Raw genomic sequence first — 25,384 nt, 5'->3', positions numbered from 1 at the left:
GATACAGAGAGAATGTTTTCACTTGTGGGGAAGAGCATAACCAGAGGCCATCAATATAAGATAGTCACCAAGAAATCCAATGGGGAATTCAGAAGAAACATCTTTATCCAAAGAGTGGTGATAATGTGGAACTTGCTACCACAGGGAGTGGTTGAAGTGAATAGTATAGATGCATTTAAGGGGAGGCTGGACAAGCATATGAGGGAGAAGGGAATAGAGAGTTATGCTAACAGAGTTAGATGAGGAAAGACGGGAGGAGGCTCGAGTGGAGCATAAATGCCGGCATGGACTGGTTGGGCCGAATGGCCTGTTTCTGTGCTGTATATCCTATGTAATCCTATGTAAAGGCACTGTTCTCGCAACTGATTGTTAGATCACAGAAACAGAATATTATCATTCTGACCTACTCCTGTTCTCTTCTCTGATTGATTGGAAGGATTGCCCTGGAGTCTCCAGGAATTACACTTTAATCTCCCGGACACTGTTGGGAGCAACTCCGGGAGAAAAAACATCGGGGAATTTTTAAAAACTTGTGTTTTATTTCCATTTTATAAAATTTGTTCATTAGTTATAAAAAATATTGGACGTGAGTAAATAGTCTGGTTGACTGACAGTCAAGAATCACCCAATCAGGTAATGAAGAGTGTTTGCTTTCCAATTGGTGTGGGAAGACTGGACACCACGAGATGGACATGTCGGGCGACCAATGGCGGGAATACGGGGTCGGGGTCATGTGATGACACCTCCAGGAAGATATCCAACCAGAGTTGGTAACCCCAGTTAGAAGCCCTGCTCTGTATACTGTAGGAGTTACAGGGGTAAAAATTGGGTAGCGCCCCCTTTGGGGCATTACCTCCGAAAAGGTTAGTGCCCCGGCAGCCGATTTTTCCAGGTAGCGCCCCGGGAGGGAGGAGAGATGCTACTGGAAGTGCCCAGTGTCCCTCCTGGGGGCTTCACAGGGGCCAGGGACAGCAACAGGGACAGGTGCTGGCAGGTGGCCAGCAACAAAAATGGCTGCCACCACCTCCCCCTTTAACTAGCGCCGCCCTGGCCGCAGGTAGGCCCCCCCTGACCCCAGCGGACATAGCGTCCAGTGGTAAGTCGGGGGGCAACACCTAATATTATAGCCCAGGCGCTAGTTGATTTGCGCCTGTTAGCTAGGGCACTAAGGGGAGACGCAAATCAACTAAATGTATCCCCCATAAACTCCTGATTGCAAACTATTGATCTGCAATGTACTTACTGTTTTCTTGCAGCCACCTGCAAGTATTTAAAGAGATCCATCGGTAAATTAACAGTTTGGTATGGAGCCCGAACATCAGCCACGTCAAGAAACTTTAATAGCCCAGGAGCCTCACCCAAAGCAGCATTGCTCACTAACTTTCTATTAATGCCCCCAGTCCCAAGTGGTGGTTTACTCCACACTTAGGGATTCTGTGACATCACAGGGCGGCAGGACACCAGCAATCTGCTCCTTACTTCAATTAAGTAAGGAATGTCCAAGTGATACTTTCAGTTCTGCTGTATAAACAGGGACAGGCAGATTTCCACACAGTGTCCCCCTAATTTCCCCTGCTAATGAACAAAGGGATGAAACCATCCTAACTCTCAACTCTAGGAGTCGATGAATCAAATGCTAGAAACACGAGGAACAGCAGCCACCCTGGGCTGTATGAAGCTAAAATTGAATTGGAGCGCAGGGCAAATCTACCAATAGCATGCCTTCCTCTCCTTCGCCCCTTTCCCGTTAATGTTAGACACAGGAACAGTAACAGTGTTGAGAAGCCAGCATCCTCGGTTAATTCAATTTGAAAGATAAGGAGCTGAGATATTGGTGAATCAGAGATGTTGGCGCAAAATTATTTAGAAACACAGAAGATAGGAGCTGGAGTAGGCCATTCGGCCCCTCGAGCCTGTTCTGCCATTTAATGAGATCATGGCTGATCATTCAAATTCAGTACCCTGTCCCTGCTTTCCCCCCATATCCCGTGATCCCTTTAGCCTTAAGAAATATATCTAACTCCTTCTTGAATATATTTAATGAATTGGCCTCAACTGCTTTCTGTGGTAGAGAATTCCACAGGTTCACCACTCTCTGGGTGAAGAAATTCCTCCTCGTCTCTGTCCTAAATGGCTTACCATTTATCCTTAGACGGCGACCCCTGGTTCTGCACTCCCCCGCCATTGGGAACACCTTTCCTGCATCTAGTCTGTCCAGTCTGTAGGGGTTCGCAAAATTCCCCTATTTTCCTTGAAGATCGGAAATATTGGTCCACATCGTGGACGAAGAATTGGGTGATGTGAATTGTCTACAATGTTTTAAAATGTGCCCAGAACCGCAAAAGGCTGCGTTGAGATGGACAGCACATGGACAACACCGGAATCGAGGAGCTCGTGGAAAAATTCGCACACTTTAAGACAGTACATTTTAATAAAATTGTTCCCTGGAGTTTGGTAATTTCAAAGAGGTTTGAAAATGGCCATCAGGAAACAGCATGGCCAAAAGACAAAGCAGCTCGCAGCTCGTGGATGTCTGTGTAAGTGGGAGGATACAGTGGCAGTCAAAGACCTGCCAATCAAAGGGAGTTTCCCTCTCAGAAGCAATCAATGTTGTTTATTGACATATAAGGGATTACAGCCACTTGAGGCTAAACCTCAGAACAATCGGCTTCTGTTTACACAGTAGTTTCAACCCATTCAAACCCCCTACACACACAATGAGGCACATTGAAACTGTGGAAAGGACTTTTGATATGCAACAGTTTAGGAATGACTGGGTTTTGAATCACAAAATTCTGAACAATAGGGCAGTTGGATTCCCTTTTGTTTTAGCCCAGGTGAACTCCGGATGTGGGCGGGTACACTTCGGCCCCAGAGTGCAGACACATTAAATCACTCCAACCACTTTGAATCAGCCAATCGCAGCCTTTCTTTTGTGTATTGGAACTTTTGGGCGTGAGTTTTGCACACAGACTTTTTCAGCGCCAAACAGGAGTTGGCAGGATATGAAAGCTAGCTCCTGAGAAGCTATCTCTCTCTTACTTCGCTGGACCCCAGGTGAGCAGGTTTCTGACTCCTCAGCAAGGCAACCTAGTAAGGAGCTAGGGGGTGGTAATTTAGGGGAAATGGCTAAGATTGTTTAATTAACATTGTAGTCACTTATCCCTCGCTTTTGCCGTCTGCCTTCCACTGTTAAGCAATTTACTGTAATTACTGTGTTCGTGTGGTATAGTTTACTTAGTTAATAAAGCTTGATTTTTCTCTCATCCAGACCATTTGTCCGTTTTAATATCATTAATTATAAGTTCCTCCAGTCAGAACTGGAAGGTGGGGTTAGCGATTCGAAACTGCTGTTTGAAAATTGGTTTATAGTGTAGCAGCAAAAAGGCTGCCTGACCAGGTGAATTACTGTAAACCAGGTAAAAGGTTGGAATTGGTCAGAGCGTAGGCAAAGGCTGCTGGCCAGGTAAATTACCGTAAACCACTTAAAATATGCCCCCCTACAAGTCCTGTTAGAATTTTATTAGTTTCAATGAGATCCCCTCTCATTCTTCTAAACTCCAGCAGCACGGTGGCATAGTGGTTAGCACTGTTGCCTCACAGCGCCAGGGACCCGGGTTCAAATCCGGCCTCGGGTGACTGTCTGTGTGGAGTTTGCACATTCTCCCCGTGTTTGCGTGGGTTTCCTCCGGGTGCTCCGGTTTCCTCCCACAGTCCAAAGATGTGCGGGTTAGGTTGATTGGCTATGATAAATTGACCCTTAGTGTTAGGGGGATTAAATACGTGGGGTTACGGGGATAGGGTGGGATATGTGTTGATGTAGAGGTTACGGGGATCGGGTGGGATATGTGTCGGTGCAGGCTCGAAGGGCCGAAATGGCCTCTATCTGCACTGTGGGGTTTCTGTGATTCTGTGATAAGCCTAATCGACTCAATCTCTCCTCATAAGTCATTCCTGCCATCCCAGGTATCAGTCTGGTGAATCTTCGCTGCACTCTTTCCATGGCAAGAACATCCTTCCTCAGATAAGGCGACCAAAACTGCACACAATACTCAAGGTGTGGTCTCACCAAGGCCCTGTAAAACTGCAGCAAACATCCTTGCTCCTGTACTCGAATCTTCTCGCTATGAAGGCCAACATAACATTTGACTTCTTAACCGCCTGCTGCACCTGCATGCTTAGCTTCAGCGACTGGTGCACAAGGACACCCAGGTATCGTTGCACTTCCCCTTTTCCCAATCTATTGCCGTTCAGGTAATAATGTCTTCTTCTTTTTGCCACCAAAGTGGATAACCTCGCATTTATCCATAGAAACATAGAAGATAGGAGCAGGAGTAGGCCATTCGGCCCCTCGAGCTTGCTCCGCCATTCAATGCGATCATGGCTGATCATCCAAATTCAGTACCCGGTCCCTGCTTTCTCCCCATATCCCTTGATCCCTTTAGCCTTAAGAAATATATCTAACTCCTTCTTGAATATATTTAATGAATTGGCCTCTACTGCCTTCTGTGGAAGAGAATTCCACAGGTTCACCACTCTCTGGGTGAAGAAATTCCTCCTCATCTCTGTCCTAAATGGCTTACCCCTTATCCTTAGACTGTGACCCCTGGTTCTGGACACCCCGATCCCTGGTTCTGGACTCCCCGAATGTCCAAATCATACTGGAGTTTCTCTGCATCCTCCTCACAGCACACACGCCCACCCAACTTTGTGTTGTCTGCAAACTTGGAGATATTACATCTAGTTCCCTCGTCTAGATCATTAATATATATTGTGAATAGCTGGGGTCCTAGCACCGATCCCTGCGGTACCCCACTAGTCACTGCCTGCCACTCAGAAAAAGACCAGTTTATTCCAACTCTTTGCTTCCTGTCTGCCAACCAGTTCTCTATCCAAGTCAGTACCTTACCCCCAATCCCATGTGCTTTAACTTTGCATGCTAATCTCTTATGCGGGACCTTATCGAAAGCCTTCTGAAAGTCCAAATACACCACATCCACTGGTTCTCCCTTATCTATTTTACCAGTTACATCCTCAAAAAATTCCAGTAGATTAGTCAAGCACGATTTACCTTTTGTAAATCCATGTTGACCTTGTCCGATCCTGTCACTGTTTTCCAAGTGCTCTGCTATTAAATTTTTTATAATGGACTCTAGCATTTTCCTCACTACCGATGTCAGGCTTACCGGTCTATAATTCCCCGTTCTCTGCACCACCTTTTTTAAATAGTGGGGTTACATTAGCTATCCTGCAATCCATGGGAACTGTTCCAGAGTCCATAGAATTTTGGAAGATGACCAGCAATGCACCTACTATTTCTAGGGCCACTTCCTTAAGTACCCTAGGATGTAGATTATCAGGCCCTGGGGATTTATCGGCCTCCAATCCCGTCAATTTCCCTAACACCATTTCCCTACAAATACTGATTTCATTCAATTCCTCCCTCTCATTAGACCCCATGTTCCCCGACATCTCTGGGAGATTATTTGTGTCCTCCTTTGTGAAGACAGAACTGTAGTGTCCGTGTGTTGATAGAGACACTGAAGACAGGAGTTGGTTCATAGGTGTTTACTAAGCAAAGTCTGGAGGGGTACTAACGGATATAACACAATATACAGGCTTATATAGCCCGAGTGGCCATTACCGGCATTACAGCACACATGGGGCTCTTAAAGGCACATACACTACAATTCCTCCCCTTTTAGCTAACCAGTACATCATATTTTAAGTAATTATTAATTACATATTATAAGAAAAATAATATACACATTGCTGTAGTTAATTAATTATAAGTCAGTCTCTCTGGAGGCTTCCTGACTCGGTCCGGATAACGCCTCGGTGGTGTAGTAGTTTCTGGTGGTGTAGTAGGTTCTTTTGGCAAGGCTGATTCGGCTTGAATGCCAGTGTCGGGTTCATCGGGTTCCAGTATCACCGGATCGGAGGTAGATATGGGCATCTCTACTTCATCGTTAGGCGTATAGAGTTGTGGTGTAGGTTGTCCCTTTACGGATGACTCTATGATTTAGTCAGCATGGCGCCTTATTATGCTTTCTCCGATGTCCACGGTATACATCAGTGGTCCTAGTCGTGTGCAGACAGTTCCAGGCTGCCATTTCTCGGTACAGTAGTCCCGGGCCAAAACTTGTTGACCTATCTGGAAGGTTCTAGTTGGCCTTTCATTCATGCCTTGAAACTGCCGGTTCTCCACGTCCCTTCTGATGTTGGGCTTGACCAAATCCAGCCGGCATCTTAGGTTTCTATTGAAGAACATCATGGCGGGAGTTTGGTTGGTAACCATATGTGTTGCATTCCTGTATGCGAACAAGAAGTTATCCACCTTGTGCTGAAGTTTTATGTCTTCATTACCCATGGCCTTTATGGCCTTCTTGAAGGTCTGGACAAACCTTTCAGCCAATCCATTGGTGGCGGGATGGTATGGGGCGGACGTGCAGTGCTTAACCCCATTGTTTTTTAAGAACTTCCTGAATTCTTCGGACACAAATTGTGGTCCATTATCAGAACAGATCTGTTCCGGCAGCCCATTCCTGGCAAATATGGTTCTTAATACTGTGATGGTTTTTTCCGTGGTGGTGGAGGACATCTTTATTACCTCTGGCCACTTGGAGTGTGCATCAACCACGATTAAGAACATTGAGTCCATAAATGGACCAGCAAAGTCGATGTGTACCCTTTGCCATGGAGATGAGGGCCACTCCCATGGATGTAGAGGGGCTTGTGGTGGAGCGTTTTAGACCTTCTGGCATCCTAGGCAGCTCTTGGTCATTTCTTCGATGTCTCCATCGATACCTGGCCACCATACAAACGCCCTGGCTAGGTTCTTCATTTTCACTCCACCCAGATGCCCCTCATGAAGCTCCTTTAGCACTTTATCCTGGAGTTTGGGTGGAATCGCCACTCTGGATCCACACATCAAGGTTCCTCGGCACACTGACAGCTGTTCTCTTCTTTGCGAGAATGCTGGCAACAGTGGTTCGCCATGTGCTGGTCATCCCTTCACTGTTAAATCGTAGACCCGTGAGAGAGTCGGGTCATTTCTCGTCTCCCTTTCAATGGCAGAATTGGTTACTGGTAGACATTCCACTATGGTAGAGTGGAACATCCCCACTGGGTCTACTATAGGTGCCTCTTCTACCGTTGGCAACGGTAGGCGCGATAAACCGTCAGCATTCCCATGCTGTTTTGATCCTTTGTATTCTATGTTGTATTGGTGTGCCCCTAGAAAAAGGGACCACCTCTGTAGCCTTTGCGCTGTCATAATGGGAACACCCTTTTTAGGGTTGAATATGGAGATGAGGGGTTGATGGTCAGTCAACAAGGTAAATTTTTGTCCGTGTAGGTAATGGTTGAATTTCTTCACTCCCCATACCAGGCTGAGTGCTTCCCTGTCGATTTGGGCATAGTTACGCTCAGCTGAGTTCAATGAGCGTGACGCAAAAGCTATCGGCCGTTCCGAGCCATCAGGGAATTTATGCGATAACACTGCTCCTATGCCGTAAGGGGATGCATCGCATGCCAGTCTGATTGACAGCGATGGGTTGTAATGAGCCAAAACTTCTTCGGATGTGATTAAGTCTTTGCATTTATGGAAGGCACGTTTACAGTCTTCGTTCCATTTCCAAATTACTCCTGTTTGTAGCAGTTCATTAAGAGGGTGTAGAAGAGTTGATAAGTTCAGTAAAAATTTATGACAGTAATTTATTAATCCCAGGAACGACCTTAATTGTGAAACATTTTCAGGTGCTGGGGCTTTTATGACCGCTTCAATTTTTTCAGGTGACTTATGCAACCCTTCCTTATTTATTATGTGGCCACAATGTGATATTTGATTTCGGAAAAATTCGCACTTGGGGCAATTTGCTCGTAGGCCCCGTCCTCTCAGCCTAGTGAGCACCTGCTCCAAATTGGCAAGGTGCTCGTTGTCGTTTTCTCCTGTTACAAGGTAGCATTGAGTACCCGGAATCCCTTGGAGGACTTGCTCCATAGCTCTTTGCCAGATAGCTGGAGCGGATGCTACTCCAAAAACTAGTCGATTGTACTGGTACAGACCTTTGTGTGTATTTATGGTGAGATATTTTTTAGAGGCCTCTTCAACCTCCATCTGTAGATATGCCTGTGCCAAGTCAATTTTGGTGAAACGTTTCCCTCCGGATAGTGAGGCGAAAATATCTTCTATCCTCGGAAGAGGATACTGTACCGTGTGAAGGACCGGGTTTACCGTCACCTTGAAGTTTCCACAGATGCGAATTTTTCTCTGTTCTTCAGATTTATTATGATTCAATGCTTTCTTCATGACTGGAACGATGGGTGTTGCCCACTCGCTCCAATCTATTTTGGATAATACGCCTGCATTTTCCAAATTCTCCAGCTCTGACTCGACTGCTGGACGAATTGCGTATGGCACTGGTCTTGCTTTAAAAAACTTGGGAATTGCTGCATCTTCCACTTTTATTGAGGCGGTGATGCCATTCAAGGTTCCTAGTTTCTCTTGAAACACTTCTTTGGCGTTGGCCAAGATGTCTTTTAATCGTTCAGGTATGATGTCATCATCGTTTTTTTTCTTACTGGTCACCGTCAGTGCCTGAATGGAGTGCCAGTCTGATGCGCTATCAATTACTCATAAAAGACTGAGAGTTAGAAGAGTAACTAAAGGCTTTTATTAACAACAGAATGGAGGTCTGCCTCGCGTGGTCGACCGGTCCATGATACTAAGGGCTGGGGAGCAGTCACCTTTATACTAGGACCTGTGGGAGGAGTCAGCCGAGGCATGTCCAGGCATGTACACAGTGGAATACAAACAGGACAAACAGGAATACAAACAGTGGTTTACCACATTCACCCCTTGTTTAAAATTGAGTCCGGCGGGGTGAAGTGTATTAAAAGTTAGTGTATTGGAGTCTCTCCGGAGGTCTTGTCTGCCGCTGTGATCTGCGTGGCGACGGCAGGGGTAGTGAAGTTTCCGGCGTCGAGTCCAGCGTAGGCTGTGGCACAGGCGTGTCGTCCTCGTAGATGTCGAGCGGGTCGCGGGGCCCAGGCCTGCCGTCTGCTGGGGCTGGATATCGGATCGTGGGGGGGGGTGGTAGTGGGTAGTGGGTTACTGCGGCCCCCGAGGGTGCAAGGTCTCTTATGGAGACTGTGTCCTCCCGCCCGTCCGGGTATGCGATGTAAGCATACTGGGGGTTGGCGTGGAGGAGGTCGACCCTCTCGACCAGGGGGTCCGTTTTATGGGTCCTCACGTGTCTTCTCAGTAGGACCGGCCCTGGGGACGTCAGCCATGGCGGTAGCGATGTCCCCGATGTGGACTTCCTTGGGAAGACAAACATTTTCTCATGAGGGGTGGCGTTAGTGGCAGTGCAGAGCAGTGACCGAATAGAGTGGAGCGCATCGGGGAGCACATCCTGCCAGCGGGAGGTTGGAAGGCCCCTAGACTTTAAGGCTAGCAGGACGGCCTTCCAAACTGTCGCATTTTCTCTTTCCACCTGTCCGTTCCCCCGGGGGTTGTAACTGGTGGTCCTGCTTGTGGCAATACCCCTAGTTAGCAGGTACTGACGGAGTTCGTCGCTCATAAACGATGAGCCCCGGTCGCTATGGATATAGCTGGGGAAGCCGAACAGGGTGAAGAGGTTGTTCAGACATTTAATGACCGTGGCACTGGTCATGTCCGGGCAGGGGAAGGCGAACGGGAAACGGGAGTACTCATCAATAATATTGAGGAAGTACACATTGCGGTCGGAGGAGGGGAGAGGCCCTTTAAAATCGACGCTCAGGCGCTCGAAGGGGCGAGTGGCTTTTATCAGGTGGGCCCTGTCTGGTCTATAAAAGTGCGGTTTGCACTCAGCGCAGACTTGGCAGTTCCTGGTCATGGTCCTGACCTCCTCAATAGAGTAAGGCAGGTTGCGGGCCTTGATGAAGTGGAAGAACCTGGTGACCCCCGGGTGGCAGAGGTCATTGTGGAGGGCCCGCAGTCTATCGATCTGCGCGCTGGCGCAGGTGCCACGCGATAGCGCATCCGGGGGTTCATTTAGCTTCCCGGGCCGGTACAAGATCTCGTAGTTGTAGGTGGAAAGTTCGATTCTCCACCTCAAGATCTTGTCATTTTTGATTTTGCCCCTCTGCTTGTTGTTAAACATAAAAGCAACTGAACGCTGGTCAGTGAGCAGGGTAAATCGTTTTCCGGCCAGGTAGTGCCTCCAATGACGCACAGCCTCCACAATCGCCTGGGCCTCCTTCTCAACAGCGGAGTGTCTGGTCTCCGGGCCTTGGAGGGTTCGTGAAAAGAAGGCCACGGGTCTCCCCGCCTGATTGAGGGTAGCGGCCAGGGCAAAGTCAGACGCATCGCTTTCCACCTGGAAGGGGATGGATTCGTCCACTGCGTGCATGGTGGCTTTGGCAATGTCCTCCTTGATACGGTGGAAGGCTAAGCGGGCCTCTGCCGTCAAGGGAAAAGAGGTGGACTTGATCAGCGGACGGGCCTTGTCCACATAGTAGGGGACCCACTGGGCGTAATAGGAGAAAAACCCTAGGCACCTCTTCAGGGCCTTGAGGCAGTGGGGCAGTGGAAGTTCCATAAGGGGACGCATCCGGTCGGGGTCGGGGCCGATGACTCCGTGTTCCACAACACAGCCAAGGATGGCGAGGCGGTTTGTGCGGAATATGCACTTCTCCTTGTTATATGTCAGGTTTAGGAGTTGGGCGGTGCGGAGGAATTTTTCGAGGTTTGCGTCATGGTCCTGCAAGTCACGGCCGCAGATGGTCACATTGTCCAGATATGGGAAAGTGGCCTGCAACGCATTTTGATCTACCATCCGGTCCATCTCCCTTTGGAAGACGGAGACCCCGTTGGTGACGCCAAAGGGAACCCTAAGGAAGTGATAGAGGCGGCCGTTTGCCTCAAAGGCAGTGTACTGGCGGTCCTCAGGGCGGATGGGGAGCTGGTGGTACGCTGATTTCAGGTCAATGGTCGAGAAGACGCGGTACTGCGCGATCTGGTTGACCATATCAGCTATACGGGGGAGTGGGTAGGCGTCCAGCAGGGTGTAGCGATTTATTGTCTGGCTGTAGTCGATGACCAGGCGCTGCTTCTCGCCGGTCTTAACGACCACAACCTGGGCTCGCCAGGGGCTGGTGCTGCCCTCAATAATCCCTTCTTTCAGGAGCCGCTCCACTTCGGTTTTAATGAAAACCCTGTCCCCGGCACTGTATCGCCTGCTCTTTGTGGCGATGGGCTTACAGTCGGGGGTGAGGTTAGCAAACAGTTGGGGGGGGGTGACTCTGAGTGTGGAGAGGTTGCACCTGGTGCGCGGCGGGCAGTTTGGAAGCTGCTGGCTGCGGACTGTGAGTGGGGGTAGGGGTCCACCGTACGCCATCGTAACACTTTTAAGGTGGCACTGAAAATCTAACCCCAGCAGGACGGCAGCGCAGAGGTCAGGCAGGACCAGAAGTTTAAAATGATCGTACACGGTCCCGTCTACTATGAGTGTCACCACGCAGTAGCCGCCGATGTCCGCCGACTGGGACTCGGAGGCCATAGAAATCCGCTGTTGCGCAGGCAGGACTGGGAGAGAGCAACGCCGCACCGTGTCGGGGTGGATGAAGCTCTCCGTGCTCCCAGAGTCAAAAAGGCAGATTGTATCGTGACCATTTACCTTAATGTCCATTGTGGAACTGGCCAGTTGGTGCGGTCTCGCTTGGTCCAGTGTAACGGATGCCAGCGTAGGGGTCGGTGTGTCGCTGCGGGTATCAGATGAGGCGGTGTCGGGGGCCTGCTGCGTCCCGGCTGTCATCCAAGATGGCGGCGTCCATGATCCCCATGTGGCTGGAGGCGTCCAAAATGGCTGCTGTACCGGTGATTCGCACATGGCCGGGGAGGTCCAAGATGGCGGCCCGCATGGCCCACACGCGGCGCTGCTGGGGTTCGGGGTGGCTTTGGCCCTGCAGACGCTAGCGTAGTGTCCCTTCTTCCCGCAGCCTGAGCAGATCGCGTTTTTCGCCGGGCAGCTCGCTCTGGGGTGTTTTGCCTGGCCACAGAAGTAGCATTTCTGGCCTTGGGGCACTGCTGTCTGGCCTTGGGACACTGCTGCGGTAGTTGGGCCGTTGTTGGGGTGTGGCTGGGGTGGCACGGCGCTATGAGGCGGTCCTACCGTGTCCCAGGCTGTCATTCCCCGCGGCGTCCACGGTGCAGAGGAGTAGGCATCCATGCCCTGGTAGGCTGCATCCAACGATAGTGCGAGTTCAGAGGCCTTGTTGAGGTCGAGGTTACTCTGCTCCAACAGTCGCTGTCGGGTGTAATTGGATCTGTGGCCCGCTACAAAAGCGTCCCGGATAAGTTCCTCTGTGTACACGACGGCCTTTACATCCTTACAACCACAGGCCCGGCCAAGCACAGACAGTGCCTGAAGGTATTCCACGGTCGATTCCCCAGGTTGTTGTTTACGACTCCCCAGGAGGTGCCTGGCATACACTTCGTTCACTGGGCGCGTGTACTGGTCCTTGAGGAGCTTGATAGCGTCCGCGTACGAGGTCGCGTCTTGGATGACCGAGTACACTCGGTGGTTCACTTTGGAGGTCAGGACATCCAGTTTGTCCTCGTCCGATTTGATTGCTTCGGAGGCGGTCAGGAATTTTTCGAAACACTTAAGCCAGTGAGTAAACTTGGTGGATGAGTCCGCCTCCCGATGATCTAAGTCCAGGCATGCTGGTGTGAGGATCTTCTCCATTATAAAAATGTTGTTAATAAAATTGATGCGCTATCAATTACTCATAAAAGACTGAGAGTTAGAAGAGTAACTAAAGGCTTTTATTAACAACAGAATGGAGGTCTGCCTCGCGTGGTCGACCGGTCCATGATACTAAGGGCTGGGGAGCAGTCACCTTTATACTGGGACCTGTGGGAGGAGTCAGCCGAGGCATGTCCAGGCATGTACACAGTGGAATACAAACAGGACAAACAGGAATACAAACAGTGGCTTACCACACAGTCTAAACGTATTTTCCTGATCCATTCACGTCCTAACAGCGGTGGGCCACCATCTTGTAGAATGTATAAGTACAACTTTTGTATTTCCTTGCCGTTGTATACAACAGGCACCCTTATTTTTCCTTTGGGGTATACTTTCTGCCCCGTATATGTTTTTAAGATAATGGATATGTCTTTTAAAGGTATATGCGGAAATAGCCTCTCGTAATCCCGTCGATTTATTACGGTCAGAGCTGATCCTGTATCTAGCTCCATTTTAACTGGGGACCCTGCTATCGTGAGGGTAACCCAAATGGTCTGGTAATCATCTTTGGCAAGTACATTATGTAATTTGAGACAGCTTAGTCTCTTGTTTTCGGAGTCGCTATCGCTCTTCTGGTCTTCGGAGCTACTGTCCGTCATCATTTGTACCTTTCTGTACTTTTCTTTATTGATTTTTTTTTTCCTGTCTGTGGATTTATTTTGTCCAGATCGGCATACCCGTGCAATGTGTCCAATCTTTCCGCATTGCCTGCATGCTTTGTCCTTGAACCAGCGGTCCCTCTGGTTATGGGTGGATCTGCCGCAGTGATAACATCTTTCGAAACCCTGTGTCATTTCATGGGTGCCGAAGTCCTGTGCCTTTTGTTGTATCTCTGCAGCTCCTCTTGCTGCTGCTTCGTATGATACAGCCATACTGAAAGCCTTGTCCAGTATTAAATCTTTTTCAGAAAGCAGCCTTTTTTGTGTTCCTTCACTTAAGAGACCGCAGACGAATTTGTCTCGAAGATAATCTGCTAGTCCTGCCCCGAATTGGCAGTGTTTTGATAGCTTTCTTAATTCGGTGAGGTAATCAGCGTTACTTTCATTCTTGTGTTGATTTCTCTTGAAGAATTTGAATCGTTCCGCTATCAGCAGCGGTGTTGGGTTTAAGTGCTCCTGCAGGGTATCAACAATTTCTTTAAAATCCTTGTCCTTTGGTTTGGCTGGAGTGATTACATTTCGTAACAGCCCGTATGCCTTTGCGCCCATTAAATTCAGCAGTACTGAAGCTTTTTTTTCATCTTCTATTCCATTTGCAGTGCAATATACTTCTACTCTTTCCACATATGTGGTCCAATTCTCTATTTCGCTATCAAAAGCATCAATATTGCCAGACTTAGGCATCTTGCGCTTCCCGCGCTTTTCTTTCTTTTCTGCAGAAAAGATATGGCGCTTCCCGCACTTTCCCGCCACTGCTGCCGATGACAGCGCTGTTTCCCGCGGTTTCCGGTCTTTTTTTATTTATTTATTTACAGTTGGAGACTCGTTCCCGCCGGACTTTCTCTCTAGGTCTGAACGCCGACCTGCTTGCAGCGCCGGCCGTCTCCCGAGTGCTCCCTCCCCGTTTGTTATTGCTTGCCTCCGATTTTGCTGCTTGTCCCAGCTGTAGAGCCAGCCGCTGGAGCCCCAGCCTGATGCCCAGGAAGGATTAGCGCAGTACCTGCCACCAGCTTGGCCAGCTGGTAAAACCACAGCTTCTTTCACTTTCTTGGGTCTTCTGGACGCCCGAGGAATCGATGTCCTTGAGGTGCTGCCGAATTGCAGGTAAGTCCGTTTCCACTTCATCGCCACTGTAGTGTCCGTGTGTTGATAGAGACACTGAAGACAGGAGTTGGTTCATAGGTGTTTACCAAGCAAAGTCTGGAGGGGTACTAACGGATATAACACAATATACAGGCTTATATAGCCCGAGTGGCCATTACCGGCATTACAGCACACATGGGGCTCTTAAAGGCACATACACTACAAGAACCAAAGTATGTATTTAATTGGTCAGCCATTTCTTTGTTCCCCATTATAAATTCCCCTGATTCTGACTGCAAGGGACCTATGCTTGACTTCAGCAATCTTTTTCTCTTCACATATCTATAGAAGCTTTTACAGTCAGTTTTTATGTTCCCTGCAAGCTTACTCTCAATCCATTTTCCCCCTCTTAATTAATCCCTTTGTCTTCCTTTGCTGAATCCTAAACTGCTCCCAATCCTCAGGTTTGCTGCTTTTTCTGGCCAAATTAAATGTCCTCTCCTTGGATCTTATGCTACCCCTAATTTCCCTTGTTAGCCACGGTTGAGTCACCTTTGTTGTTTTATTTTTATGAACAAATTCTGTAGTTCATCCATGCGATCTTTAAATGTTTGCCATTGCCTATCCACCGTCAACCCTTTAAGTAATGTTCCCCAATCCATCCTAGCCAACTCGTGCCTCATACCATCGTAGTTTCCTTAATTTAAATTCAGGACCCTAGTCTCGGAGTCAACTACTTCACTCTCCATTTTAATGAAGAATTCTATCATATTATGATGGCTCCGACCCAAGGGGCCTCGCACAACAAGATTGCTAATTAATCCTTTCTCATTACATAATACCCAGTCTAAGATGGCCCGATCTCTGGTTGGTTCCTCGACATATTGGTCCAGGAAACCATCCCGTATACACTCCAGGAATTCCTCCTCCACAGTATTGTACTAATTTGGTTAGCCCCATCTAGATGTAGATTAAAGTCACCTGTGATAACTGCTGTGCCCTTATTGCACGCGTCTCTAATTTTCCATTTAATGCCACCCCCAACCTCAGTATTACTGTTTGGGGGTATGTATACAACTCCCACTAACGTTTTCTGCCCCTTGGTATTTCTCAGCTCTACCCATACAGATTCCACATCATCAGAGCAAATAACCTTCCTTACTATTATGGTAATCTCCTCTTTAACCAGCAATGCTACCCCACCTCCTTTTCCTTTTTTCCTGTCCTTCCTGAATATTGAATACCCCTGGATGTTGAATTCCCAGCCTTGGTCATCCTGGAGCCATGTCTCCATAATCCCAATTATATCATATCCGTTTATATCTATTTGCGCAGCTAATTCATCCACGTTATTACGAATGCTCCTCGCAATAAGACACAAAGCCTCAGGCTTGATTTTTTAACACTCTTAGTCCTTTTAGAATTATTATTTACTGTAACCCTGTTTGATTTACACCTTTGATTTCTCTGCCTTCCACTTTTGCATTTCTCCTTCCTGTCTTTTGTTTCCATCCTTGCTTCCCTTTCCTCTGTCTCCTTGCAGAGGTTCCCAACCCCCTGCCATTTTAGTTTAAACCCTCCCCAACAGCACGAGCAGACACTGCCCCTAGGACATCGGTCCCGGTCAGGTGCAAACCATCTAGTTTGTACTGGTCCCACCTCCCCCAGAACCAGTTCCAATGTCCCAGGAATTTGAATCCCTCCCCCTTGCACCATTCCTCTAGCCACCTATTCATCGGAAATATCCTTCTATTTCTACTCTGACTAACATGTGGCACTGGTAACAATCCTGAGATTACTAGCTTTGAGGTCCTTTTAATTTACCTCCTAACTCCCTGTATTCAGCTTTTAGGACCTCATCCCGTTTTTTACCTATATCGTTGGTACCTATATGCACCATGAAAACTGGCTGTTCACCCTCCCCCTCCAGAATGCCCTGCAGCCGCTCCGAGACATCCTTGACCCTTGCACCAGGGAGGCAACATATCTATCTATTCCCCTTATAATAGAATCCCCCATCACTATAGCTCTCCCGATCTTTTTCCTCCCGTCCTGTACATCAGGACCACCATGGTGCCAGGAAGTTGGCTGCTGCTGCCTTCCCGTGATAAGCCATCTCCCTCAACAATATCCAAAGTGGCATATCTGTTTTAAACTGCTCCTTACTTCAATTAAGTAAGGAATTTCCAAGTGATACTTTCAGTTCTGCTGTATAAACAGGGACAGGCAGATTTCCACACAGTGTCCCCCTAATTTCCCCTGCTAATGAACAAAGGGATGAAACCATCCTAAATCTCAACTCTAGGGGTCGATGAATCAAATGCTAGAAACACGAGGAACAGCAGCCACCCTGGGCTGTATGAAGCTAAAATTGAATTGGAGCGCAGGGCAAATCTACCAATAGCATGCCTTCCTCTCCTTCTCCCCTTTCCCATTAATGTTATACACAGGAACAGTAACAGTAACAGTGTTGAGAAGCCAGCATCCTCGATGTTAATTCAATTTGAAAGATAAGGAGCCGAAATATTGGTGAATCAGAGATGTTGGCGCAAAATTATTTCTCGTCGCTTAATAAATCCAGACAATGGGCACATTAACGTGCAAGTTGCAGCAGTAATGCAAAAATATGAGAACGATTAGTCAGCAAGAGACAGTCAGTCTCAGCAGGCAGGCTGCCAGTGGTGAGGGGACAGGTAGCTGGCAGGAGAGCGAGGCCCCCGCACTGTTCACTGAGATGTGTGGTGTCCCAGTTCACAGAAGGATGAATCACCCAGTCACAGCACCACCCACTGAGGAAACGTGAAGAGCAGGAAGCCTTCAGTTACTGGGGTCCTTTGGGTTGGAGGTCCTTGGGGATGGGGAGCTATTGATCGATACGCACTGACCCAAGAGACTGTTGAGTCAATTGCTTTAGTTGCAGCTTCCAGTTAAGAGCCTTTCGTATTCTCCCCAGATCTATACTTTCCTTGGACTTACAATCTAAATCTGCACAAATGTTGAATATTTTCATGATCTATCAAAGTAAGATAAATATAACAAATTTCTTTCCCTGCATTTGAACAAATGCTTTCATGTATTTGTACAAGTGAGTTAACACATTTTACTAATATCACACAGCACAATTTCCAACCCTGCCGCCAATCAACTGATTCTGTTGCACAAGAGTTAAATGGACATCAGGACTAGGGTTGCCAACCACCCAGGATTGGCCTGGAGTCTCGGGGAACTGAAGATTAATCTCCAGGACACTGCCGGGGGCAACCCAGGGGGAAAATCACAGGAGCGTCAAAAACATATTGTTTTCTTTCACTTTCCTTGAACACGTGTTTATTAGTTATAAAAATATTGGCGATGGAGAAAAGGCTGTTTGACTGACTGTCAAGGATCATCTAATTGGGTAATGAAGAGTCTGTTGGGGGAGAAATTCGGTATCGCCCCATTTTGGGTGCAATTATTGGCCGGGCGCAAAGTTTCGCGCCTCCGACTGCAAACATGGCTTCTATCGCCCCTGGAGGTGATTGGAGCGCTAAATCAGGTGCTACACACCTCTCTTAAGGCACTAACGCCGAAGAGCGAGGCGCTACCTCACAGCGCTGGCAAAGCTCATGTGATGTCAGTCAGCAATGGAACACAGACACACTGGCGCCGGCCAGTTCTTAAAGGGGATTGGGTTGATCTTGCTCTCCATCCACACCCTGCTCATTACAGCCTTGAATCTCGGCCTGGACAGATCTGTACATCAAATCTGCTGGAAAGAACAATGGAGAGACCCAGGGAAAGAGCTCAGAGTGCAGCCCCCATAGTCTCTTCTAAATCAATGCAAGGAAGGTCAAATCAAAATGAACCTGCAAAGTGCTGCTCAGTACCCAAAGCTCCTTCACACAGCGTTGAATCTCTCCAGAAGTCTCCCTCTCAGAATGTGTGGTGCAAAAATGTCGCTGACAAAAAAAGGCAGGAAGCGGTCGCCTTTAAATAGCGCTCCCCCAGTCCCTTCCCAACTGCAAAATGCTCCCCTCAACCTGTCGTTGCTAGCGGCAGGCGGTAAGTCGGGGGGGGGGGGCGCCACTCAATATCCGGTCCGGGGCACTACTGGGGCATTGCACGCTCAACTGACGTCACGATCTGTGGGCGCAGGAGATCGTGGCAGTAGTGTTTAGCGCCGCCACAAAATGTCTGGTCAATTTTGCGAACAGTGCAAACATCGCCACACCCGGGCGCTAGTTGCTTTGCACCCCATTAGGGCACTAACGGGAGGCGCAAAGCAACTGAATTTTTCCCCCTGTTGGCTGTCAGGATGGACGTGTCGGGTGACCAATGGCGGGAGTGTGGGGGCGGGGTGGGTGGAGGCAGGAGGTCAGGTGATGAAACCTCCAGGTTTACGTCCAACCAGAGTTGGCAACGCTAATCGGGGGGGAGGGGATAAATTTCACCGCTTTGGCGGTAAACTGGCGGAGTGATCGCCCGCCCGTATAGAACCCGTCTGATTTTCATTACCATCAGTGAAGCAGCTAATCAACCAGGCATGAGGCAGTAGGGAGCACCACACAGCAGAGGAAGGCGAGAAGTGTCCCAATGGCCTGGGCATCTGCCGAGGGCATTTAAATTAGTCGGCCTCCCCTGACACCCCCACCCCACAAGTTCCTGGCTGCTGCAATCCCACTATGAGTACCGAGATGGTTTGCTCGAGTTTCATGACCTAAATCATATATATATTAAACTTCTTTTAGGAATCTTACTCTTTAGTCTCAAGCTTGGGTACAACTAACACTGGGAGAAAGTAACAACTGACTGATTGGTCCAACAGTCTCTGCTGGCCAACCTTCCGACTGATCTGATTGGTTCTGGCAGCCTCCAGCTCTACCTTTCGACGGATCTGACTGGTTGAAAGTCACATCAAATCCCAGGTGAAGAAAGTGGATTTCCCCCCTGTGAATCACGCTGATACCCAGGTAGTAGGGCTTGCTGTCCACGTAAGACACTGACTCTTTTAAAGATGCCCAAACAGTTCTGCTCAACACAAAATGGCCTCTGCGGGCTCGCAGGCCCTTGACAATGCAGCTCCTAAACCGGCCACTAGGAGGTGCAGGCAGACTGCTCGGGGAATAACTGACATTCCCTTCACAAAGCTCGAATCTAAAGCCCTTTGCCTGTTCGGGGATTCATTTTGATTTGGCTTTGTGTGGGGATATTTACTATTACTGAAACAGTTTCAAGAGGCCTGTTATTTGTTGGGAGACTCACCTCAGGCACGACACACAGGCTAATTGGTGAGAGGTTACCTATCTGATAAGTAACCCCAAGAGTGAGTTCACAAGGTACTTTCAAAGCTTCAGCCCCAAGCCTACAATAAATAAAACCCTAGAGAGGGTGATATTTATAATATGTGTCCCTGTGCTGTTAACAACTTCACTGCTTCTTTGATCCAATGCCAGGATTTCGATTTGACATGCCTTGCTGGAGCACTCGAGGACTATGTCATATGCAGTTATTACTTTCTATGGAAGGCACTAGCTTGAAACAAAACTGGTGACAGCGCTCCCTAATCGTATGCTTACATTTACCATTAGCCGGCGAGCAAGGGCGGGGAGGCGGAGAGCAGAAGCATTATTCTCAGCCATATCGAAACATCTCTCTCGCTTTATTGTTTGGGCGATTAACAGTATCGTACTAATGTAAAAGGCTGGCTGCGAGGATGTGGGGGGGCAGGGGGGCAGAGAGGGGAGACCTGAATCGATAACTTCTTCTTTAAGTCCAATAAGCCATGTGAAATATGAACACGGGTTCAAACAATTTTGTCTGCCCAGGGAGATCCCCCAAAAAAGTGAATGAGAGATGTGTTTGGGTTCAAGTTCAGCTGCAGTAGAAGCAGGGGTCTGGATATGAGGAGGAGTTAGTGGCAAAGGGCCCAGGGTTCGATACATCTCTCCCGTGGAACACTGCGGAGCGAGGGGAGGAGAAGGGGAAGTCGGAGCCACTGGGGGAATCATTCATTTTGAAGTCGGCCTCTGTCCTGTTTCATTTTTTGATTTGCGTTTCCCTTTCTTGCCACTTCAGCAGGTTACGGCAGCTGTGTGAAAATGACCTGTTGACTCAGTCGCCTGGGCCATTAGTGACGATTGCAGGTTGTCACAGGATCACTATCGGGACACTCAAACCGCATCCATGGGAAGAAGGAGTCCGAGAAGTCACTGCCAAATGTGTGGACCAACTGTGTAAGAGTGTATCTCCGAACTATAAGGGCACGGCAACACCCAAAGTGAGGCGTGACATGTGCGAATAACACAGCAGGGTTCAAAGAATCCTCCTCTGCAGGGAATGGCTTACCCTGGCATCCCTCCAGTTTCTCGCCCAAATGGTTGTGCTTCAGATTTTAGGCCGGACAGTAACTGTTGCCGGGCTCTTCCACTACTAGAGAGAGGGGAGCATTGCAGCTGGGCCTGAACCTGTTCTCGCCCAAATTTTACTCACACGAGTGTATATATACTCACAGGCGTATGCACACGCGCACACACACACACACACACACACACACACACACACACACGAGCGTATATATACACACGAGCATATTCGCTGACACACATGAACACATGAAAATATTAACAATGACGGACAGGAAAAGACCATCTGATCCATGCAGCCTGCCCCACACAATTGTGATACCTCACAATATATAGACTCCCCACCCCTCCCGAAATCATGTGATCTCCTAGGAGAGGCAAAGAAGCAGATAAAAACTCAGGCTAATCTAGGTGATCAAAATTAGTCCAGGAGATCACTCTGGGTCTAAATTCCCTGAAGTACCTACCTTTTGTAAGAGGTGATGTCCTCCCCAGCCAGAAACAGGTCCAGCTCTCACTTGAAGGAATTCAGTGAACTGTCGTTCACTGCACGAGCTGGCAGCCTGTTCCAGAGGGTTACTATTCTCTGGGAAAAGAACCACCTCCTGACATCTAACCCAGATCTGGCCTTACACAATTAAAATTGTCACCCCTGGTCTTCCCTAACCTATTTAATTGGAATAAACACTCAATTAGAACACAATCTATTCCCTTCATCATCATAAATCTCGATCAGATCACCCTTAAGTCTACGCTTCTCTAAAATGTAGAGTCCCAACTTTTTAGCCTATCTTTATAACTAAGATGCTTTAAACTGGGAATAAGTCTAGTGTTTCCTCCTCTGTACCCTTTCCAAAGCCTCAATATCACCCACCACATGAGGAGTACAAAACTGGACAAAGTAATCCAACTGAGGCCTGACCAAGGTCCTGTACAACGACAAAATAGTATGCTTCGTCTTATAATCAATTTTCCTATGAATGCACCCCAACACCCTATTCACTCTAGCTATCACTTCACAGCATTGCTCATTTACCTTTAGCGATGTATGCACTAGAACGCCCAGATCTCTTTCTTTCTCCACCTTCTTTAATGGTTTTTCCTGAAGGGTGTATGAATGTTGAGCATTCGCTCTGTCCATATGCATAACACTGCACTTCTCCAAATTAAACATCATCTGTCAGTCATGAGCCCAATCTCACAACACATCAAGATCCACCTGAAGCAGTCGAGCATCGTCTACAGCCCTAACACTCTCACAGATCTTAGTATCATCTGCAAACTTGCGGATTTTGCCCCCAACACCTACATCCAGGTCATTTAATAAAAATAGTAAAAAGCAACGGTCCCACTACTGATCCCTGCAGGATGCCACACTCCAAACAGATTGAACTCCATCTACAACTACTTTTGCCTACATCTTGCCAGCCAATTCTCAATCCAGCTCAATATATTACCACTAATATCAGAGGCTTCAATCTTGTACAGAATAGTCTTGTGCGGTACCTTATCAAAAGCTTTTTGGAAGTCCAGTAGACAATGTCTACTGGGCTTCCCTCATCCATCAAATTTGTAACTTCCTCAAAAAGTACAATTAGGTTTGTAAGACATGACCTCCTTGTTATGAAGCCATGTTGGGTGTCCACACACACAGGTGAGCATAAACATGCACACAAGCATATACACTGCCATACATGAGCGCATACAGACACGAGCGTATATATAAGCACATGAGCATATATACACACACAAGCGTACATACACATATGAGCAGACACACACATGTGCATGCACACACGAGCATATAAACACACACACACACTCGCGTGCACAAACACACACAAACGTAACAACAAAGACGATGATCAGAGAGTGAATCTTGAATGACTTTTCTCCTCCCTAGTCTGAGGACATTGAAATACCTGTAATGTCCCTATCACCATCATAGCCAGGATCAGCTAATTCATCAGAGCCCAGAGCTCCATCCTGGGACATTGCTGGTTCATGTGGTTCAGCACTACACCAGCATTACTATCAGGAGCCCATACTTGAGCACTTTATCAACGTCACCTGAAGCTGGGATATATTACATCCTCGAAATAATGCTCTGGGCTGTATTACTTCTTAAATCAGGATAATTGCTTTGTTGGGGGGATGGATGTAGGAACAAAGGAACATAGGAATATAGGAACAGGAGTAGGCTGTTTAGCCCCTCGAGCCTGTTCTGCCATTCAATGAGATCATGGCTGATCTGTGACCTAACTCCATATACTCACCTTTGCCCCATATCCCTTAATACCTCTGGTTAACAGAAATTTATCAATCTCAGATTATAATTAACAATTGATCTAGCATGAATTGCTATTTGTGGAAGAGACTTCCAAACTTCTACCACCCTTTGCGTGCAGAAGTGTTTCCTAACTTCACTCCTGAAATGCCTGGCTCTAATTTTTCGGCCATGTCCCCTAGTCCTAGACTCCCCAACCAGCGGAAATAGTTTCTTTCTATTTACCCTATCAGTTCCCCTTGATATCTTTACAACTTCGATTAAACTACCCTTTAACCTTCTAAGCTCCAGGAAATGCAACCCTAGTTTGTGTAATCTTGCCTCATTCTGGTCAACCTATGCTGCACTCCCTCCAAGGCCAATATCTCCTTCCTAAGGTGTGGTGCCCAGAGCTCCTCAGTACTCCAGGTGTGGCCTAACCAGGGCTTTGTACAGCTGCAGCATAACTTCTACCCCCTTGTATTCTAGTCCTCTAGATATAGAGGCCAGCATTCCATTAACCTTTTTTTGTTACCAGACAATTCGAGCATCAACTTGTGTAAGCACCTCAATGTGTCTGCAAAGCCATCATCATCAACACTATCATTATCAACATCATCATCATCAACTTTATCATCATCCACATCATCATTCACTGGGCTACGGTATCATAATGGTTATGTTACTGGACTAGTAATCCAGCAGGCCCAGACGAATGATCTGTGGGACATGAGCTCAAATCCCACCATGGCAGCTGGGGAATTTTAACCGAACGGCATTATGTAAGTGTTGCCACTAGGTTCATTTAACGCACAGATATTAATACACTACAATGAAATCACACTGAAACCAGTATACCTCCAGTCAACCAACCTTCCACCCAAATGTTACACAGCTCAAAATGCTGTAAAATCTATAACTGCGCTTTCAGGTGTGTTAACAGTTCAAGTTTGATGTGGTATGACAACACTGTGAGCATGAGCGCAGCAGGCTCACTTTCTTCATTGATCCTCTAGCAGATGTGCTGCTCCTCGCTTTCACTCAGGGATCCCGAAAATGGCGAAGTCAACAAATCAATTATTACTTTTTTTTAAAGAAACTGAATCTGTTTAGTTGCATTTACTTGTCACAGTACTTAGGCCATGACAACCCTAATCCTTAATAAAGAGGCAGATAACCACGGAGCTCGATAAGCACTGATCTGAGTGTTTAAGCATCGCTGCATTCCTTACACATGCTGCCAGTTCTCTACTCACTTGTACAAGGCATGTTGGGCGAGTCAAAGTCTGCTCTATAATATCCGTTGCGACAGGAACACACGCTGGACGCCTCATTCAAGGACCTGCTGTTGGTGGGGCAGGGGGTGCACAGCTCACTGCCTTGGTTTGCCTTAAACGTTCCAGAATGGCAAGCTGGAGAAAGAGAGAGAGAGAGAGAGAGAGGGTCACTTAACTTGCTGGTCAGTCTTGAAACAAACCCACATTTTCTGACTGCTCATTGAGTCACTTAGTCAGGTCATACCACGAGGCCTCAGGATGAACAAAGGTCGCACAGACTCATCAATCGCCAACTTACCACAAGTTAGCGCACTCACTAATGCTGCGCCGGGAAACTGTCCTAAAAGTAAGAAGATTTGAAAAGATTCAACGCCCTTCTTTCACTTAGACATCAGAGAGGCAACCTCGCTTAATTCAGCAGACATAAAAAAAGAAGTTGCCTTAAAAATATAATTTTTAGATTTTATCCTCATCTCTCTGACTGGTCCTCAACTTACTTTCCAGCTGCAGGGAGCAGCAAGGACTGACAGAAACTGAAACGAATGCAGATTCAGCAGATCCCATCCCGGCATCAATGGTGGGAATGTATTGCACCGCATATCACTCCCTTCTCCAGCCCTCCCCTCCTGATCAATTGCACAGGCCAGTGTAGGAAGTCCCACAGGGGCAGATGGTCCTCCAAAACCCCATTCAAAGTGGACATACTTTCTGTGTGAATCTGGGCAGTGGATTTTCGTAGACCATTGGCGCTATGAGACATTATAGCTGAGCCTTGTTCTGTCCTTACACAAATGCCAACAAGCACACACCTGACAGAAGAAGTCTGTCTGATTTTTCTCCTTTCTACCCCTCGAATGTGTCTGGGAATACTAAGAATAACAATAGCACCTCATGCCACCGACTCCAGCTGATGTCAGCTAACTCAGCAGACACCAGGGGCTCTCTTGCTCTATAAGGCTCA

General features: G+C 47.7%; 1 protein-coding gene across 2 annotated transcripts in view; it reads right to left on the bottom strand.

Moving 5' to 3' along the window:
* LOC147116119 (ephrin type-B receptor 1) overlaps window positions 1-24,510 on the bottom strand; it is a 474,793-nt gene extending 450,283 nt beyond the window's left edge. For both annotated transcript variants that reach the window (XM_085990885.1, XM_085990884.1), the window contains exon 1: window positions 24,403-24,510. In XM_085990885.1, coding sequence (XP_085847011.1) covers window positions 24,403-24,415 — 13 coding nt within the window. In that variant the 5' untranslated portion in view covers window positions 24,416-24,510. The remainder of the gene's footprint in view (window positions 1-24,402) is intronic.
* Between the last annotated feature and the right edge of the window lie 874 nt (window positions 24,511-25,384).

Source organism: Somniosus microcephalus, chromosome 6 (genome assembly GCF_052327205.1).
Source record: "Somniosus microcephalus isolate GS21.2 chromosome 6, FLI_Smic_1.0, whole genome shotgun sequence".
NCBI lineage: Eukaryota > Metazoa > Chordata > Chondrichthyes > Squaliformes > Somniosidae > Somniosus > Somniosus microcephalus.
The sequence above is the reverse complement of the archived record's forward strand: the minus strand, read 5'-3'. Positions and strand labels throughout refer to the sequence as shown.